The sequence below is a fragment of the Bombyx mandarina genome, chromosome 05, assembly GCF_030267445.1.
Source record: "Bombyx mandarina strain Sakado chromosome 05, ASM3026744v2".
NCBI lineage: Eukaryota > Metazoa > Arthropoda > Insecta > Lepidoptera > Bombycidae > Bombyx > Bombyx mandarina.
Genome location: NC_143212.1, coordinates 12,655,143 through 12,676,894, shown reverse-complemented (window position 1 = coordinate 12,676,894; position 21,752 = coordinate 12,655,143). Strand labels below are relative to the sequence as shown.

The 21,752-nt window shown below is 36.7% G+C and overlaps 2 protein-coding genes and 1 pseudogene across 2 annotated transcripts; 2 read left to right on the top strand and 1 right to left on the bottom strand.

Annotated features, from left to right (window-relative positions):
* The first annotated feature begins 8,174 nt into the window (after nucleotides 1-8,174).
* LOC114253065 (uncharacterized) lies at nucleotides 8,175-11,960 on the top strand. Its single transcript, XM_089727479.1, has 6 exons — nucleotides 8,175-8,513; nucleotides 8,587-9,304; nucleotides 9,933-9,969; nucleotides 10,696-10,811; nucleotides 10,892-11,494; nucleotides 11,779-11,960. Exons 1-6 carry the CDS (start codon nucleotides 8,499-8,501, stop codon nucleotides 11,958-11,960), a joined length of 1,671 nt encoding a protein of 556 aa, XP_089583605.1. The 5' UTR covers nucleotides 8,175-8,498.
* On the bottom strand, nucleotides 11,715-19,839 carry Lis-1 (LisH and WD40 domain-containing Lis-1). The gene is made up of 6 exons (XM_028187823.2): nucleotides 19,587-19,839; nucleotides 18,134-18,450; nucleotides 15,746-15,962; nucleotides 15,073-15,205; nucleotides 14,651-14,815; nucleotides 11,715-12,402 (listed from the first exon to the last, which is right to left on the bottom strand). Exons 1-6 carry the CDS (start codon nucleotides 19,646-19,648, stop codon nucleotides 12,106-12,108), a joined length of 1,191 nt encoding a protein of 396 aa, XP_028043624.2. The 5' UTR covers nucleotides 19,649-19,839; the 3' UTR covers nucleotides 11,715-12,105.
* Nucleotides 16,757-17,628, top strand: LOC149502999 (uncharacterized; annotated as a pseudogene).
* Nucleotides 19,840-21,752: the final 1,913 nt, after the last annotated feature.

Here is a 21,752-nt window from a genome sequence, read left to right as displayed (position 1 = left end):
TGAATAATATAACAGTATCAACCTGACATTCGTAAGCCTGTCAAGTATGAATGTTAACAGAAACTTTAATTCTTTGTTAGTTATAATAAATAGCATTCTAAAATTTTTCAAAGAGGTCACTTAAACATAGTAATGGCAAACCGCTTTTACGTATTGTAAATTTTGGTATAGTAATAACTCATTTAATTATTAAACTAGCATACCCGATCCTGTGGACCGAATATTGAACAGTCGACGTTACCCTAAGCCCGTTATTACGGATCCTCCCGATCCATTAACGGTGCTTTGAGGTTTAGGCACCGGTCACCGTCCTCACCGAACCCGTCACTTGCGACGAAGGGCTCGACGAGTAAATTAACCCATAAATACAGCGTATTGAGTTTCTCACCGGATCTTCTCAGCGGGTCGCGTTTCCGATCCGATGGTAAATTCTGCGAAGCACTGCTATCACTAGAACCAGTATTATCAACACTTCCGGTTTCAAGTCCGCTAGGGTGAAACTGAAATAGCCTCTCAAGGCTATCAGCATAAGTAGGAAAAAAAATTAAACTGGCAATATACAGGGTGTCCCACAGTCGGTAGGTATATCAAGCTGAAACGTGGCTACAGTGAGAACCATTGAGACTATGTAGATCATGTCAAAATTGTTAAACAAAAATTAAATCGTGAGCAAGCTAGTCGTTTCATACAAAAACAATATAAAATTAGATATCTTCATTTTCCATAAAGTTTATAAGCGCGTAGTAGGTACTTGGTAAATGACAGTATTAGTTTTCTGAACCCGTCTATGGATAAGTTACATGGCTTAATTTAATATTGTATTCGAATTAAGTACACACGCGCAAAGTCCCGGGCATAACTAGGTAGTACATAATTATATCACATAAGTAAAAACAATAAAAAAATTTACAACATTTCAAAATAACGAAAACAGACGCTACCTACTAAATGTTGTATTAAATAATAGTAATAATAAATAGTAATTGTATATAATTAGTAAATAGTAAATACTAGTATATATTTTTATAACCTCTTCCCTATTAAAGTCGAACTTGGATGAAAGATAAAATTTAAACTTACTTTGCTTTTCTCTAGACAAATAAAGGTATGCATTTTTTACAAGTCGTCCTTAAATTAAATATTACTTCATTATAGTCCATGGTAAGGCCACTGTATCGCGGAGACCGGCGTCGTTGGTCATCGACTATTGCCCCGACGACCCGTCGGTGTTGGGCGTCCTCGGGGTAGCACCGTGAGTCTGGTTGTAGTGTTTACCGCGGGAAAACCCCTACTCTGTCCGGATTCTAACCACGGACGGAGATCGGAAGTCGGGTGTAAAAGTGCAGGAGAGTCGTTTTTTAATTTTTATTGCATGGATGGGTGGACGAATTTACAGCCCACCTGGTGTTAAGTGGTTACCGGAGCCCATAGACATCTACAACATAAATGCCTTGCATACCTTGAGATATGAGTTCAAAGGTCTCATGGTATAGTTACAACGGCTGCCCCACCCTTCAAATCGAAACGCATTATTGCTTCACGGCAGAAATAGACAGGATGGTGGTAGCTACCCGTGCGGACTCCCAAGAGGACTTACCACCAGTAATTATGCAAATTATAATTTAGCGGGTTTGATTTTTATTACACGATGTTATTCCTTCACCGTGGAAGTCAATCGTGAACAATTGTTAAGTACTAATTTCATTAGAAAAATTGGTACCCGACTGGAATTCGAACACCGGTGCATCGCTCAACACGAATGCACCGGACGTCTTATCCTTTACGCCACGACGACTTCAAAAGCTTACTACGGTAGGGCCCAAAACATCCTCATGCCCGCGATTCGTAGTCGCGGACCACCGGATTGGAAACACGACCCACTGAGACAATCCGGCGAGAAACTCAGTGGACTGTATCTAAGGGTTGTTTTGCTCGGCGAACCCTTGGTCGCAAGCGACGAGTTCGACAACAACGGCGGCCGGTGCTTGAGGTACCTAAAAGCACCGATAGTTGATCGGAAAGATTCGAAATTACGTGCTTAGAGTGACGTCGACTGTTTACGACGAGCTCACAGCCCACCTATTGTTAAGTGGTTACCGGCGCCCATACACATCTATAACGTAAATGCCATCACCCACCTTGAGATATGAGTTCTAAGGTATCAGTATAGTTACAACGGCTGTCCCACCCTTCAAACCGAAACGCATTATATACTGCTTCACGGGAGAAATGGGCAGGGTGGTGGTACCTACCAGTGCGGACTGACAAGGGGTACTACCACCAGTAAAAAAAAATTATGACACTGAGTAATTAGCATATTGACACGGTAGTCGTTCTTGGACACGATCCATAGATACGTGTTTATAATAGTGTTACGCGCTGGGGCTCAGGATAAATAAAACATTCACCCAAATACAAATTATAAACTCTATTTAACACTTAGAACACTTAACGAAACTTTATAATTTGCACTCCACTTCTTTCGCTTCACTTGAGGTGATCCACACTCTGTTTCCATTCCAACAGCCTTAATATTTTTTATGATTGAAGGATTACTGGTGGGCGGAGGCCTTTCCAGTTTCACTAGGACAGGTGGGCGAGCATGGGCTCAGCCAGAAGGGATGGGATTTGCTAACAGTTGCCCAAGCGCCTCCGAAGGAGACCTAACAACTCAAGAGCAGCTGCTTCTTGCTTGAACTCTTTGCCGAGTTCGACGATTACGGTTACCAGGGTACTGCCTTCATGTCATCTCTGTAGCGCTTGTATAGTCGACACGACAAGTCTACAGCTATCGAGAATATTCCCGATAGGACTAGTTTTTTCGATATGTGTTTCCGTTATTTGATAATAGACGGCGTTACACTTCTCGAGCGTTCTTGATATGACTAGTTCTTTTGATATTCGTTTCTGCTATTTTATGACAGATGGCGTTACTCATACCGATGTAACAATAGTAATACATAATAGGAAAAAAATCGTACACACAGTCGTCTGGCCCCAAAATCGAATTCCCTGTAGATATTATGGGAACTAGAGACTGAGCTGCACACATATTTAGTTAAAATACATACATACTTAGAGGTTTAACACCCAGGAAAAGAGCAAACAAACCCGTTAGTCATATGAATATTTTCACAATGTGATCTTATCGAAAAACTTACACCTGCGTTTTACACATTTAGTCACGAATTTTTCGTAGATGCAGGGCGTGTGCAGTAAGTATCTCTACGCGACATTGGTGGATCGTATTCTCATAAAGTAAAAAAATATGTATTTCTGGTCCGGTGTTTATGTGTTCAAATTTCGGGCACCCAGAAATGAGTGGTATAATGAGTTTTATTTCCTTAAACTCCACCTTATGTCCACAGTCATGGCTATGTAGATTTTTAAATTAAAATAGAGATCTTCAGTGATGTTTTAAATTCACTAAAATATGACAAGTTAAAGCTATTAATTTCACATGTTTCGAAATTCTGGTTCTCTCCTATATAATGGCCCATGACGTAGATTATAATTTCGGTGAGATTGATATAAAGTACCTAGCAAAATAAAGTAGATGGACTTTTAGAAAATATTGTATTTCAAGACTTTCTAAGTTGTCGAAAATTGTCAATTTCTCTATAAATGAATCTTTGTTCAGCTAATCGACAGTAAATTATTGCATTCGACACTAAAAATACATGATTAAAAAAATCATGATTTTAAATAAGCTTTTAAGTATTTTTTACAATTTTATGGTAGACATGGCAATGCCTCTAGCATTTCCGATGTCCATGAGAGACGGTGACATGAGAGACTCATTTAACTACAGGTGTGCCGTAGGCTACTCGTAGAATATAAAAGATAAACAAAACTAAGAAATATTGTTAGTTAGTTAGAAATATTGTTTTTTTAGACATATATAAAGCTTACATTATTGTAGATCTAAACCGAATCTAAATTTGCACATCGTTCTAATAGGCGATTCTTATAATACTGAAATTACATACATTGATAACCACTGGACCAATGGGTATGCCGCTAGTTCAATTGATACACATGTTTTACAAGGAATTAAGTGTAGACAAGAAAAACGGACAGACTTGAGGTATCAAACTCAAAACACTTTCAACGTTGGTAATATAATAAACAAATGTTCTGTAAACAAACGATATAAGTAAGTGTTTCTGTAACGTTTCATTCAAACTGTTGATTAATGCGAAATATTTTTTATTATTATTAATTATTATTGTCAAAACGAAATCGGTTTTACACAGAAGTAATCATGTAATGAAGTACAAGAAACTGTCGAGTAAAATGAAAGCAAGTTCATTCAGTTACCGGGCTCCGAAATGCTCAATGAGAATAGCTGAATTGGCGATTCCAGCTAAACGACGATGTCTTGAAACTTGGAGAGAAAATTACGACAAGCTGTCCATTTTTGCGGTATCAATAATTTAATTTAAATGTATCAATTATCATTCAATCAGTATTTTCATCGGTTTTCATGAACCGTAGGTCGAGTGGACTGAGAACTTTTTTAAAAGCTCATTACAATATTCAAACGTTGACGAGTAAAACCTTAGTCATTCGTGACCAAAAAATAAATTGTTAAGTATGCATTTGAAATAACGCTCGATTTAAATATAACTGATTTACTTATGTAAAAATAACTCAAACATGTTTAAGGTGGAACGCTTAAGGAAATATGTGATGGACGAGTATCCAATAGTGCGTATCCCAGATGCGATTCGTAGTTTTAAGCACGCCAGTTCGTTGAAGAGGCGAGTTTTACGATTCATTTACATTAATCTATAGTAAATTAATTTGGTTTACGCAAATAAATATTAATTTAGATAGCGGTCGTGTCGACTCCATTTTCTCAAGGGGTAACCTAGTCTTGCCATAAATGAGTCGTCTATTATCAAAGGTGGCAATCTGTGCATTTGGATAAAAAAATGTTATTGATATGTCAATACAGATTGATTTGAATATAATCGTCTCCTTCAAAGAATACGGTTCAAAACCTGCATTAAATAAAGGTTAATACTTAACCTGTTATTTATCTAAGATGTCGTTCAGAAGAGTTTTGTGACTGCCAATGGAATACAAAGTCAATAATTCGTTTTTCTGATTTACCAATAATTGTCCAAAAGTCACATTGCCGGCTTTGATAATAGTCGACTCAAATACTGAGACAAAGGAAAAAAAAATTCTATTGTAAATAACATTTATTACTTTTACAGTGTGTTAGTTTAATACATAAATATAAAACAATTTAAAATATAAAAAGCTTATTCGAAGTGGTCTCCATTGGCTGCAATACATTCCTTTAAACGTTGAGGCCAGTTATCAATAGAAGCACGCACTCTTTCCAAGGGAAAATTTTTCACTGCCAATCGTACGGATTGTTTTAGGAACTCCAAATTATCATGGCGTTTAGAGCAAGCCGTACTCTCTAAAACTGACCATAAATCATAATCCAGCGGATTAAGATCGGGACTAGACGACGGCCAGTCTTCAGCTCTGATGAAGTCCGAAACGTTCGTTTCCAACTAAGACTGCGTAGACCGAGCTTTATGACCTGGCGCCGAGTCTTGCTGGAAGGACCATTCTTGATTATTGAACATGGTGTTGTTAAGGGGCTTCACTACCTTCTCAAGAATGGTATCTTGATACACTTGTGCCGATGTTTTGATACCTTTTCCACAAAAGTATGGCTCAGTCACTCCTTCATAGCTAATACCCCACCAAACCATCACTGAAGTCGGATAGTGCCCACGTTGCACTCTGTCGACTAATTGGGAAGCTTCCTTAGAGCTTTGAGCATAAATACGGTCATTTGGTTTGTTAAAATGTTGCTCAATTGTAAAAATTTTCTCATCCGTAAACAAAAAATTTCTATGACCTCCCTTTGCGTACCGCTTCAGTAGTTACTTCGATTTTACCACCCTATTCTCTTTTAAATTATCAGTTAAGAAATGACCAGTACGTCTATTATAGGCTGCAAGTCCTAAGTCATCTTTTAAAATACGCGACATGGTTCTAGGTGCTATCTTCGTTTCCCGAGATAAAATCTTTTGCTTTCGGACAGGATTTCTTCGAATTCTTTCCCTTACTGCTTTGACCACCTTTTTCGTACGAACACGAACACTACTTGGACGGCAAGATCTTTTTCTGTCACAAACAGAGGAGGTCTCATTGCACCTATTAATAGCCCGGTACACAAACATTTTACTAATACTGAGCGTATGGAGAGTTTTAAAAATTGCATTTGGCTCCATACCTACTTTGTGTAATGCAATCACAGCGATTCGGTTCTCTTTATCACCCCACTCCATTTAATATCGCAAAATATTGTACAATGTATTGGCGCCAAAATGAGAAAACTCAATGAGCAATCATATAAAAATGACAGATTCCAAATTCAAATGTAATATTTTGTTTATTTTTAATTGTAACAGTATTTATGGCCAGACTAAGTATATACCTACGTACTTTATGTAAGTATGTCCATCTTATTCCGTCGTTTCTGTATTAGAAGCTGCATACAGATATCTACGGTATTTAATTATATTAAAATAAAAAAAAATATATAAAAAAAAAACAATATATAATTACAGTTAATAGATATATAAAATATTACATTTTTTTCATTTAGGTGAATAGTGATTTGTATCCGTAAAAACAGTTACCTACATGCAATTAATTATTTTAGTGGCCGTTAATGACTAGCTTTTTACGTTCTCAATATGTTTTGGGAAATATTACCTTTTCAAAATATCCATAAAAACGATATTATTAATTTAAGTCTTGAGTTATAAGTGATTTTAATTGAATGTCCTTAGAACATAAAAACTATGAAAAAACATGTAAAAAAAATGATGTACAAATAAAGAACTCAAAATAAAATGCTGCCTTCATTTATAAAATACCTCATAATTTTTCAGGTCTTACCGTAGAAAGCACTGCAATAAAACAAAACCTATCAAAAATTCTCAGAAAAACAAAACAAAGTTGTTGTGCAAACTTTTCAGTCGCAGAATTGCACACATACTAATTAACCCTCCCGATGTTTCCTTATGTTCACGGTAAATTAATATCAAAATATTTTTATCCGATAGGTACCATACACATAAAATATAATCAGAATTCAAAAGGATTAATCAAGTATTGGTTTAATTTACAGGTTGGATAAATTACTCAATGTAGTCACCGAGGAATTAAAGGTTATCAATAAAAAATCGCTAAAATCCACAAATATAAATAATAAGATTCTCACTGGAGCATCGAAAAAAGTACGTACTTTCAAATACATTTCACTAGTGTGAGATTATAAATTTTAAGTCTAAATTATGTATTTTATTTAGGTACTTATTGAGCTTAATGCACAAGAGTTTCTCAGTCTTAATGCCTAAGATAATCTCTATTAATGTAGGTATTAATCAAGTAAGGATAGTGTAGAGAGCGCTGTGGTAGCTTTTTTTAGATTTACGCGTAACATGTTACTTATACAAAAATACATAATATAGTGTATTGCACAGAAAATACCAAAAAGTACATAATAAGATTGCGTCTAGATTAGATTTTTTTTATTGCTTAGATGGATGGGCGAGCTCACAGCCCACCTGGTGTTAGGTGGTTACTGGAGCTCATAGACATCTACAACGTAAATGCGCCACCCACCTCGAGATATAAGTTCTAAGATCTCAGTATAGTTACAACGGCTACCCGACCCTTCGAACCGAAACGCATTACTGCTTCACGGCGGAAATAGGCGGGGTGGAGGTACTTACCCGTGCGGACTCCCAAGAGGTCCTACCACCCGTGATTACGCAAATTATAATTTTGCGGGTTTGATTTTTATTACACGATGTTATTCCTTCACCGTGGAAGTCAATCGTGAACATTTGTTGAGTACGTATTTCAATAGAAAAATTGGTACCCGCCTGCGGGATTCGAACATCGGTGCATCGCTACATACGAATGCACCGGACGTCTTATCCTTTAGGCCACAACAACTTCCTGCCATTTCGTACAGAATTCGTAGATGTTCCTGCTATTTCGTACAGAAGTTGACAAACCCTTATTTCAAACACTAAGCGATCAATGAGCATTCTGACGTCAGCCTCGTCTCAAGATGAAGTGAATTCCAAAATATAAGAGCTTGAACTATAAAAAAAGGAACGGACCAAAGTAGAATTATTATTATGCGTGGGACAGTGAAATCTGTGGCATATATGACCGATATATCAATCAGTTCAAAAGTGAAGCTTAGTGCTACTGATTTAAAATACTTATGATTAAAAAAAATTACAGGTCACTTTATGGATAGATAGTATTTTAGAAGAATCGTCATTTAAACTTTTAGAAGAGGATCTTAGAGGTGTGAAAGTATTCGCAAGAATTGGGATAAAACTTTTCCGAAAACAATAAATTTTGTTTGTTTTATTAGCCTAATTTACTTTTCAGAGTTAGAAGAACAAGAGGGACCCGTTCTCGATTTTATTGACATTTTGATGGAAAATGTTTTGGTAAGGTTTTGAGACTTCGAAAACTGATTTGGCCATAGTTGTTGAAATTTATAGCCCTTCTCTCATTTGACAGAAAGCCTGCAAACCTAACCAACTGGATAGTGACCAAAGCGATCTTAGTTTTAAAACATTTGAAACAGGATCTCAAGACGAAGATCCCTCTTCTCAATCTTTTCCTCTAGAAATTGAACAATCAGCATCTGTTATGAGCAATGTCGTTGAAGAGCTTGTGGACAACTCAACAGACTCACAAAGTCTACACCTAACTGAAATTGTGCCGAACCATAATCAAGACAATGAAATCACTATTTTGAGTCATGATGTTGATATTGTAAATGAATTGAGCAAAGAAATAAATAACATAATAGACAGCATAGCACTTGAAATTTTTCAAAATGGAACATTGCAAAACATCACTGATAATAAAAAAATTGACATTAACAATGTTGCAAATATTCATACTGACACAGTAACAACAGGTAATGTTGGTGACGACATAGACGGGGTTCCTGAAGCTGTTGAAATTAATGAACATAAACAAGAAACATTAATTATTGACAATGCTGTTTCCGACAACGAAAATATATCCGTATCAGACGTTAAATCTGATTTGGAAAAATCTTATCGCGGTCAACAGAATGTTCAGATAGTTATAGAAAGTGATGAAGATGAAAACGAAATTAAACACAATGTCGACGATGAAAATAAACAAAATGTACCAAATTATTTATTTAACGAAAGGTTTAGCGAGGAGAGGAATAAAAAGGTTAAATTTACCCGTCCAAATAAGGGTACAAGCCTTCTTTGATAATTAAAAAATTTTTTTTTCTATCAATGTTACGTTGTGTCGAGTTCAAAACTCAACTTGCGTGTAACGGTTAACGAAGCCCATAAACTTCACAATGTGATTACATTCCTAGTGACAATAGGGCGATGTATCAAATGTGTTGGTATAAAACTATCTACCTCACCCTTCAAATCGGAACATATGTTTCCTTCAGTACCTATATGCGAGCAGCCAATGCATTCATACTCTAATATTATAAATGTAAAGGTGTGTTTGTTTGTCGTTCTTTCACGTCGAAACGAAGTTACGAATAGAGATGATATTTTTTAAGGTAGTGGTTATAGTTTTAGGTCCTGAGACCTAAAACTATAATCCTATATCATAGATAAAGAGATATAAGGTACCTTTATTCCTGAAAATACAGTTAATTACCATGGAAAACTGTTTTGTTACCTTTAGAAAAATTACATAACATTTTAGAAAAAATAATTGACCCTTTTCCTTGATCACGCAGGCGAAGCCGCGAGTAAAAACTAGTCATTTATAATACTCAAACTGTTTCATGAATGCGTTTAATTTCAATTAATGCGTTGTGCAGTGAATTCAAGGTAATTGAATGTTGTTTGTTTCAGTAACTAAAACGACTGGGCTTACACAGGTAGTTCACAGGTAAGAAAATTTAACTTTTTTTTTAAATATTAAGATGGGTGGACGAGCTTACGGCCCATTTGGTATTAAGTGGTAACCGGAGCCCAGATATCTACAACGCAATGCCGCTATTCACCTCGAGACATGAGTTGTAAGATCAGTTTTAACAGTACAACGGCTGCCCCACCCTTCAAACCGAAACGTATTACTGCTTGACGTCAGAAATTGCGGGGTGGTGGTACCTACCCGCGCGGACTCACAAGATGTCCTACCAGTAATTACGCAAATCACGAAGTTATTCCTTCACCGTGGAAGTCAATATAAAACAATTGCTAAGTACGTATTTCATTAGAAAAATTGTTATCCGCTTGCGGGATTCAAACACTGTTGCATCGCTCGACACGAATGTACCGGGCATCCTATCCTTTAGACCACGACGACTTAAAGTCCTTCAAACCGGACCACATGTTTCCTTTAAGACATACCGGTGATACCGATGCCTACAGCCTCACAACATTAGATAAATAAAGCTATTGTTGTATTGCTATTAAATTTGTATCGTATTTTCCACTGAGATCCACTGAGAAGATCCGGCGAGAAGAAAAGTGGGCTGTGTATATGGGTTTTTTAACTTACTTGAACTTACAAGGCAATTCGTCCAAATACTGCTATCCTAACAAGAGAACGCCGAATAAATTAAAAATATTAACGCACTGTACTCAAAATCCTTTCAAATTGATTTTACAGTGACACAAGTCTCCTAGGAAGTATCATTCTGGATGAAGAAAAATTGTCTTTGCCGGCATCTTTAAATTCTTTCAAACTTGATTTACATTTCTCGGCGCCAAACGAACACCTGCTAAGTATGATTATAGCTATCCAATTTATGCCTATTGATGTAAAAAAAAACAAAGTAAGACTTCTCTAATTTTTATGGATTTAGGTGATGCAGATGAATTTTGGCCAGCGGACATTGTATCTCCTACATTAAAACCAAGCGCAAGTGTCTGTAAATCTATTACATCTCTCGGTAAAATAATGGAATTCGAAGAACAAAGTTTGCTCACAAGCGATCCTTCCGAAGAAAATTTGGAACATAAAGTCACAGAGGGGGAACAAACTTTTAGTATTTCACCTAAATCAGAGTTACCCACGAAAACCGGTCATATATTTAACGTAAACACCTTAAGCGACAGTTTGCCAAGATTAATAAGACAATTTGTGAATTTAGAGTATGGTGTTAACGAACAACTTGATACTGAAACCAATCACCACGACAAAATGGATAAGGCTCTTGATGAAAAAGATAATAATGTGGGAATTGGTAGTGAGTTTAAAAAATCACTCGATCCAACATCTAATGTGACCGCTACATTAGAGGATAAAAGAGATTTAAAAAAAACAACTGAAATAGAAAACGACATAAATGAAGTAAAAAAAAACATTGATAACGTACCTTTTGTAGATCTAAATATCGAATCAAAAAATATTACGAATGTGGTAAATATAGCACAAAATAATGTCCATTACCACCACGGAGAACCAAGTAAGATTTTTTTCAAAAGTTTTCATAGGTTTAATCATATAAATCAATTAAAAACTAACATTTTTTCTATAATCCATAGCAAATATAATAAGAGAATTTGATATTAAAACGTGGTGCACGGACTTGGAGCAGGGTTATAAGAATTTGGAATTATGGAATTTATGGATTTCAAATGCATGTGAAGCAGTCCTACAAATTAAAAAAATAGAAGGTTCACTCATTTTAAACAACGATTATTATTTTTTTATTAGCAATAATATCTCACGCCATAAATATTTATACAGATTCGATAAGACTCTGCCCTATAAGAAGTCAGCAATATTGGAAAAATCTCAAAGCAAATCTTGACAAAGATGCAACTATGTGGCTAAAGTTTAACAAACAAATACAAAACAAAGCTTATCTAATGAGTAACAACAACAAAAAGGTAGACAGATATCACTTGTTAAACAGGTACAAATTATAAATACCGGTTAACGTGAAATTTAATTTTCCAGAGGGTATTAAAAACAAATTGCAAGTGTAAAAATTCAAAATTGAAGTCCTACAAGTATTTTATTTGACACTCAAGAAGGCTACACGGGAAGTTTATTTAAAAAAAAAAATACAAATCATTTAAAGTGAACGTTGATTTGATTGTAGTCATATTTTCTGATCACTGTATCTCGACACGCCGTGAGTATCCATTTTCCATTAAATGCTATATCTCTGACACCATCACAGTCTGGACCAGTTAGGTACACCCTAGTATTCTTGTGTTGTTCTAGTAATGATATCACTGTACACGTTCCGTCTTGGCGTCCTATTGCGAACATTTGATTTGCCAATATTGTTAAACTTAAAACTGGACTTGCGGATTCATATAACTCACTGATCAAATTTCCATCTTGTAAATTCAACTGTACAACCTGTAACAATTAAAATTTTTATACGATTGTGAATTTTCGTTTATTTACACTCAGTGCTGACTCAGTGGAACAGTAGTTAGCGGCCCTGACTGTTGCGCCGAGGGTTTTGGGTTCGATTTTGACATTGGGCAAACATTTGTGTGATGTACAGGTTTGTTTGCCCTTTGCCCGGTGTTTATTATCTATATTTATTATGTATTTATTTAAACGTGTATAATATAGAGGGTAGAGGTAAGGAGAAGTCTCTGTTGTGAAAAAGTTTCTGTTAAAATCTGCTAAATAGGGGTGGCGCTACAGTAGCTACCGGGTAAATTAAAAAAAAAGGCGCTTTATGTTACTAGATTAAAATAGAGAAATAAAAAAGGACGAAAGAAATGTAAGCACTACAAAATCACGAAAACTATTTTATTTACAGTTGATAAGAAAATGCAATCGATGTCTCCACGTTTTACCACAGCAATAATTTTAGGTTATATTGACGAAATTATTTTGGACTGCGTAAACATGTGAGGTCTTGTATAATACACTGTCACTAACTACTCCAGTTAATAAATATATTAAATTTCCTAACTCAGCATACTTCAATCAGTTAACAACTGCTCAATCCATACCATACCGTGCCTATGATAGCGCCATTCTGGAGGATTTTTGAACTGTTATTAACACCCGTATCTTTAGTCGTTTACACGAGCTTAACTCGACTCGACTCAACCTCCAACACGCGTTTTGGTATGATTAGTCGTAAAAATAAACTCCACTCAAACGTCCTTGGAAAATTTTCCTAACCGGAGTGAAGTGACCGAACTGTCAAGTTAAGGTACGTCGCGACGTACCTTGAACGTTCCTCAAGGCTGGTTTTCTATCGATGTCCAAATAGTATGTGGACCGCAAATGGAAATATATGATATTGTTGTGCAATGGCCTGGATCTGTGCATGATTCGCGCATATTTTGATAATTTAAGTTTGATAATATTTATTAATAAAGTAAATAGTTCGAGGTTAGACATTTGAAACTCTTTATTTTATTTACCTACATAAGAGTCATATTTTGCTTACTACCTGATAAATAAAGTCAATGCGATTATAAGTTTTATTTAAATAATAATAAACTGGTGGTTGTGGAAAAGCACTTCAACAACACGATGCAACCAAAATCACACAAAAGCGGCGAATAAAAATACAAAGCCGGATCCGAAATCTAAAATACTAATAGGTTAGAAAATAAATAATACACTTTCAGATTTACCGCACGCACACATATTTACGAATAGCTCAGCAACCAAAACATCAAACAAGTTCATCTAGTGTCAAACAGACAGCGGCAGCTTGACTTTGACATTAAACAATGACCATAGACTACAGAACTCTATGGGTTTGATGCTAGCTTGATCAAATTTTCATCATTATTACCTCACTCGAGGTCAGTTGAGGAATATTGTAATGGTCGACTAAAAATACCAAACTCGAGTAAGTTTGGAGGGAATTCTCGAGCATCATCGGATGAGTTAAGAGTGGAGGACTATTTTACGAAACGTCTAAAGATACGGGCATTAGTGCTGAAAGTGGGACACTTTTTCAAGTTTCTCCCGTATGAGACGGTTCACCTTACCTCTACCCTCCATAGTGTATAAGTATGCGTGTCAGTCTCTGGTACTAATAATACTGGGAATTTCCTAATTTGGGCCCGGATAACCGTATGCGATTTGTTCCCAATTATTATTATTATTATATACGGCTTATATTTGTAGAAAAGAACAGGAGTGAAACGTTTTTGTCAAAAAAACAACTTTTGGAGACCATGCGTTGTTGTTAAAGTACCAACCCATAAACACAGTACAAATCACGAAGTTCACCTTAGACACGAGGTAGAAGTCGAAATTCACACAATATTATATTATTATATGTATGAATTAATTATTTTTCGTGATGTTTCAAATCAATTTATTCTACAACCGAAATATTTCTAAAACGATAAAGCAATTTCTGGCTTGTTTTGAAATTCAAACATTATAGTCGTCGTGGTCGAAAGATAAGACGTTTGTGTAATCGTATCGACTGACAACATAACTCACATTCACGAATGACTTCTGTGATGAAGGAATAAAATCAAATTGATTTGATGTTGATTATATTAGCCATTAGCCGCAGCCATTAGCTCCAGAAGCCAAAATGGTGATGATACTAATAATTGCCTAAAATCTTATATATTATTATACATGTCAGATTCATAAAATGTTTCGTAATTACCTTGCCATTATTACAACCGATAATAATAGACTGACCAACGACAATGCATGCATTACACGCTGAATCAATCTGCTTAGTGAACAACTCTTGTCGTTTGGCTATATGTGCACACATAATTAAACCACTTTCAAAGCCCAAAATTAATAGCTTATTTGAAGTTCCAACCTGAAATTTTAAATAAAATTACATTAACCATTTGTTCATAAATTACAGATAATTGAAATACTAGGGCATTTACATGCCTGGAACATTCCTACTCCCTAAGCAATAAGCTCTGTGAGAAATGTTTGTCTCCATCTATTGTTTGAAAAATTATCCAAAATAAATTTTTACTTTGCATTATTGTTTTCTTTGAAATTCTATAAACAAAATGAAGAGTAAATGTAATATTATAACTAGTAATAACATCAAAATTAACATACTTCTCTTTCGTTATCAACTTGAATTTCATCTGTTGTTGTTGTAATTGTGCAACAATTTATTTGTCCATGACCCTCTACAATATTATCCAAGCAATTGGATTTACCGACATCCCAAAGCTTTGCAGAACCATCCCTGTAAAATGAACAAAGCTATTGTGAAACTTGTTTAAAATTATACTCCATTAACTGAAATAAAAAAATGGAAGACACTCATTTGAATCTGTGATTAGCTGTGAATATTTGAACAATTCATCACCACAAATTATAGTTGCTCAATAAGATACAAACAAATTACAGAAGAGTAGTGAAGGAATTCTTATAGAATACCAATATGGTTGTACCAAACATAACTTTTTTGTTGTCTTCATAGGCTGAAGTACTTTCAGCCTAAGTGGTGCTATGTTCGCTGTTTTTATTAATACTCACATGCCAGGAGCACACATAAACCTCATGTCAAAATTAAATGTGTCATAGTATAATGCTGATGGAGGTAGATAATTTTGGGAACATTATAAAATGAGAATTCCTGAACATAATAAATAAACATAATAAAGAAGTCTTAGGAACATGATCTTCCACTTCCTGGGCTTTAAAGAAAGATAAATAAAGTGACTTAAGTTTTTTATGATTATGAGGTTTTTCAGCATAAGACAATAATTTTGAAAACACTTACTTGCTAACAGACACAATATTATTCCCTCTGTCAATGATACTGATATCAGAGATTGACATAGTGTGTCCTTTTAACAATACAGGATTGATTCCTGTCTCAGCTGACCATATTCTACATGAGCCATCTGCTCCTGCCGACAGTACTACAATTCCGGACGGAAAGAACCTGCATTTGTAGACTGGGCCACCATGTCCTTTTAAATCTAATAACTGATCGCCTGAAAAATAAAGTAAAATACTTCATATAAGATTAATCAATTTTACACCTGTATATTCACATAGCTCAAATTTATGTATGATTGCTACCTGGTTGTGGTTAGAACTAAACGATGATTATTTTTTTCCAAGCTCTCAACTTACTAGATTTTCAGAAATACTTTACTGTTGGATTTGGTGGAATGTTGTTAACCTTTTTACACTTCAATTCTCACCTATTTTTGAGTGTATAGCTTTTATATGTAATTATTATTTTTAGTTTTTAATATTTTATTTATGCAAGTTGTGTATTTATTTTTGGAATAATATACCATGTTAGCAATGTCTGATTCTCAGTCAAAATTCAAATCTAATTCGATTAGTTGCAATGGGTTGGCAAACAACAAACCTTATTACATGCCAAAATTTGTTCTTAATTATAATAATGGGAACTAATAGCAGGGTGCTATAGAGTAGTATTGCAATAGTTTATGGTACCATCCTATGACTGACAAATTGAATGACACTCACAGCTATTTTCTTTCCAATTTTTTAATTAATTGCCAATATGCCAATACAGTTGTATCTGACTTTATGTTTCAAGGTACATTATAGAGCATATCTTATGGGGTCTCAATGGCACTGTACGGGGCTCCCGTGTGGTGCCAAGCCCTAACTCGCGACGTACGCAGCGCGCGATTGCGATCAGGGCGGTTCGCGGGTAACGCACCATCTCGTTCGAGGCAGCGTGCGTGCTCGCCGGGACGCCTCCTTGGGACCCGGAAGCGGAGGCGCTCGCTGCGGATTACGCGTGGCGATGCGACCTCCGCTCCAGGAGGGAGCCGCGTCCCGGCGCGGCGGAAGTTCGAGCGCGGAAGCTTCAATTTCGACGTGCCGTGCTCGAGGCATGGCATCGCCGCCTGGCGGACCCCGCTTATGGGCGACGGACCGTCGAGGCGATCCACCCGGCCCTCTGGGACTGGGTGAATCGCGACAAAGGACGACTCACCTTCCGGGCGACGCAGGAGCTCACGGGACACGTCTGTTTCGGTCGCTACCTGGACCTCATCGCCCGAAGGTAGCCGACGCCGAAGTGCCACCACTGCAGTGGCTGTAACGAGGACACTGCGGAGCACACGCTCGCGTACTGCCCTGCTTTCGCGGAGCAGCGTTGCGTCCTCGTTACAAAAATAGGATCGGACTTGTCGCTTCCGAACGTCGTGGCTACGATGCTCGGCAGCGACGAGTCCTGGCAGGCGATGCTCGACTTCTGCAAGTCCACCATCTCGCAGAAGGAGGCGGCGGAACAAGAGAGGGAGAGCTCTTCTTCCCGCTCGGCGCCGTGCCGACGCCGTCGAGCTGGGGGTCGGAGGAGGGCGTTCGACCAGCTCCGGACCCTGTGAGGAGGCAGTCTCCTCCCGGTGATGGTCACGGGGCGACCTGAGGGGATTGAGGCTGCGCCGCACGCTACCGTCACTCTAGCGCGCTGGCACCAGGAGAATGGGACAACGCGTCGGCGGCTGCGGCCTGCGAAGCGGTCCGCGTTGTCATCGTCGCTGTCGTCGCCAAACTGACTGTGGCAGAGCAGCCCGGCCGGCGGTGTATCGCGTTCCGACCCGGCAGGCTGGTTCTGGCCCAGCTTGGTATCCCGGAACACCAGCGGAGTCGCCCGGGCGGCCTGGCAGGTCCGCTGTACCGCGGAGACCGACGTTGTTAGTCGTCGACTATCGCTTCGACGACCCGTCGGGCGTCCTCGGGGTGGCGCCGCGTGTTTCATTGTAGTGTTGAGCGCGGGAACCCGCCTACTCTGACCGGGTTCTGACCCCGGACGGAGATCGGACGTCGGGTGTAGGAGTGCAGGGGAGTCGTTTAGTGCGGTAGGGCCCTAAAATTCCTTGGGCCTGCGGTCTGCTCCCAACACCTTACAGATCGTCAAGTCCCACATACCTCGCACGCCCCCTAAGCGCGGGTACCTCGTAGGAGGTTCGGCCCGGGCCCAAAAAAAAAAATGCCTTATGGGGTCTATAGACTCCAGCAACCAGTTAAAAAGCAATGAGTTATTCTGTCAACTTATGACAATAAAAACAAACTTAAATGACCCAGTCTCTAAAAATCATATCACCAAGTTGAAAATGAATATATTAATATTTACACACCAGTAAGAAAATAAAACATTTAATAAATAACCCAATACCTGTCCTGCTATCCCAGACAAGAAGTTTATCTGCTTCACACGAAGACACAGTTAAGGAGTTTTCAGCAAGTGCCACAGACAAAATTGCTTTATCATGTATATTATGGTCCTTGGTGGGGGCAACAAACACTGCTTTCAATTCAGATTCAATGTGCTTCACGACAAGGCTTAAGTTAGAAAGAGAAATGTATTCATAATTTTTGGAAATATTTATCTTAATATTTCCATCACTTTTGTTTCCTGATCTTGTTAATGTATCTTGTGTGCTGAGTTCGTTTAAAACTTTAGAGGATATCCAAACCTGGCCATTGGGCAACCTGTAATTTTTTTATTATTAATTTTATTAGTAACTAGCAGCCCGCTCCGGCTTCGCTCGGGTCTTTAACAAAATTTTCAAAATAAAAAAATTATAATACACACACATTAACCCTTATATTTGCGTCAGGTTTCTAAAAATAGAAAATTATTAAGATAGTTTGAATATTATTATTTTAATGAACTTTTATTTTCATTTAAATAATATTTGTTTTATCAAATTTGTTTTTTTTTTAATTTTATTATTTTTCTAATTTTCGTAAAAAGTTTATACATACAAAACAAGAGCCATTGAGTTTATTGAGTCAGAGCTTCCCTGTAAACGACATTTGATGTTGTTTTATTTTTTAAAATAAAAGAACACTTGTTGTGTTACGCGCGGGAGGCCACCAATGCAGTGGACCGACCAAATTAAAACTGCAGTGGGAGGTCCCCTAAATTAGTGCAGTAGAATGGCCTCAAGTAGGGAGAGATAGCGCGACATTGTGAGACGCATCAAGTCTGCCCCTTCCAACACTACATGACGATCACGACCATGATAATAGTCACACATATGCTGTCGCGACACTTTCTATAAACAATAATGTGTTCTAGAAAGTCATAGTACATTATTTTATCCTATCATTAATAGAGTTTGCAGCGCATGTATGTATGATGTATTGAATATTTTAGGTTTTTTTACACCTTGGGTTACATTATTGGAGTTTTAGTAAGGATCTCAATTTTTTTTTAAAAAAGAATATAGCCTATGTCACTCGGGGATAGTGAAGCTTCCAAACAGTGAAATAATTTTTCAAATCGGTTCAGTAGTTTCGGAGCCTATTCAATACAAACAAACAAATCTTTCCTCTTTATAATATTAGAAGAAGAAGATATGCGCAGTAATAATAGGTAGCAATATGAATTTCTGGTTACTATTTCCATATATTATTGTAATTTTCTCAATGACAACTCATAAATAATCAGTATAAACAAGCAAATTGTGTGCCGCTTTGTATTTTTAAAATAGTGAGCCCTTACCATCAAACATGTTTTTAGAGAATGGTAAAAATGATTAAATAAAATTTAGATTCTCAAGACTAAATCCATAATCCATGATATAACATAAAGATAATAATATTATGATGTAGGTAGGTACCGAAGAATAGAGTTCCAATCACTTTGGATGGTGATGACGGGCTTCGCATTAGGTAGAGACATAATAAAATCTTGATTGAATTAAAATTAATGATACTTTCAATCTGGGAGAGGAATTCAATGATTACTCAGCTGTCCATACAAAATATACAAAAATTTTACTGCTCGATTAAATTAATAAAATTGATAGAATCAACGTAAATAAACATCACAGATTAACACAAGACACAAGTCAGATTACAAGATGAATTGCAGTTTGCAGTAGACATGCGTAGTTCCGGACCTAAATAGTTCCTGGAACTATGTCCTCATATGGAACTATATCATTCAATCCGAGTTGTCAAAATTAACATGTTCAGACAGTTCCATTTCCATTCCAAGTGTACTGTTATACAGGAACTACGAACGCGTTGAACATGACGGACATGCGGACATGATTAGAGCATAGGTACCGCGCGGTGCGGAGGCGTGGCGCGGCGAGTCCACCCGAACGAGTCTCGAACCGACACGAGTCCACGTAAAGAGATAAGGCGACATATGGCACGAATACGAGGGAGTGAGATGGAGCGAGTGCATGAAACTGCGTATGGAGCTCTTTCATATTACATTTTTATTAATATTGAAGTTATGCTCTACGACCTACGTGTTACAGTCGATAGTTGAATAAATTAAAATGTTTTGCTATGGATTTTGACCTTGACCATGCATCATTCCTACGAGCACTTAACCTTAAGTGTTTGTAGACCATTTCTTAGAAAATCATAATTCAAAATTAGAGAATTTTAAAACATTCACCACTTTCGCTATTCGGTATCTCGGTTATGGGAAAAAGGTTGTAAGGCTACATACAACGAGCTCAATTTACGTTGTATATCAGAATAACGTGGTATTTTAATTAACAACTGATAGGTTATAGTTTCCGGTGCATCGTACAATACATTGAAAAATAATGAAAGTAGTAGAGTAGTTGAAATTATGACAAAGTAATTACAGTACATTAATAAATTATGCAACCAGCTGTAACAATGATGATATGATATGATAATGAACCTAAAACTAAAAACCTTACAAAATAATAATTACAATAATAATTGCCATAAGCGGCAATCTATTTTTATATAGTGCTTTTAAAAAATTGTATTTTTAATACCTTTTTTGAAAAATATTGTGTAATTAATAATAACTTAATACGTGATTCGCTACACTACAAACAGCTACTAGACTTAACATGTCCGCGGAACTAAACAGCTTCAAACAGCTACAAGACTTAATATGTCCGCGGAACTAAACAGCTACAAACTACAAACAGCTACTAGACTTAACATGTTCGTGGAACTAAACAGTTCCGCGAACATGTTTACTGGAACTAGTTCCGACACTCAAAAGAACGATATCATGTTCAAACCAGTTCCGAACATGATTAGCGCACGTCTAGTTTGCAGTATTTGATTTTTTTTAAGGGATTTTATGACCTGATAAGTAAGACTTTTAAATCTTGACTTATTTTTTATCTTCTTATTTTTTATGAAAAATGATAATATGGAGTGAAATGAAATTAAATGAAGATGATTATTTTCAAACATTAATCAACAGGGATGAAATTAAATGAAATGAGTAATCTCAGTAAAATAGTGGTTATTTACTGAAATTTATTCAATGGACTTTTTAGAGGATCCCGAGATGGTACGTCCAGCGACTTTGTTTCATTTTTCCACATTTCTGCACTTTCACAGATATTAAACGGTTGGTAAACTGTTTCACAGATATTAAACAGTTGGTAACAGTTTTAACAAAAACCACCGTTATCACACATTTAAACCTGAAGAAACAATAAAAACAAAATGTGTGCAATTCACACGTGGTAGAAGTGAAACCTTCCAAAATTAAAATACAATTATCCTAAACGTCTTAAGTATATGTAAAATTTTGTCATTAGTAAATAATTGTAAGGTAGCGCCCTCTGTGAATTGATATTTTAATTTCACGTATAATCCTAAATTAAAATTCACTACAAGAGCTTTTATACACACGTTAGTATTAAAAAATCTCACAGATGGCGCTGTATTAAATAGTATGTATATTTCTGTCTCATTCTTTGCTGGCTTCATCCTACACATTTTTGTATTTGTGTCTCTTACCTGTCGTTTTTTCCGTTGCATCCGGTTTG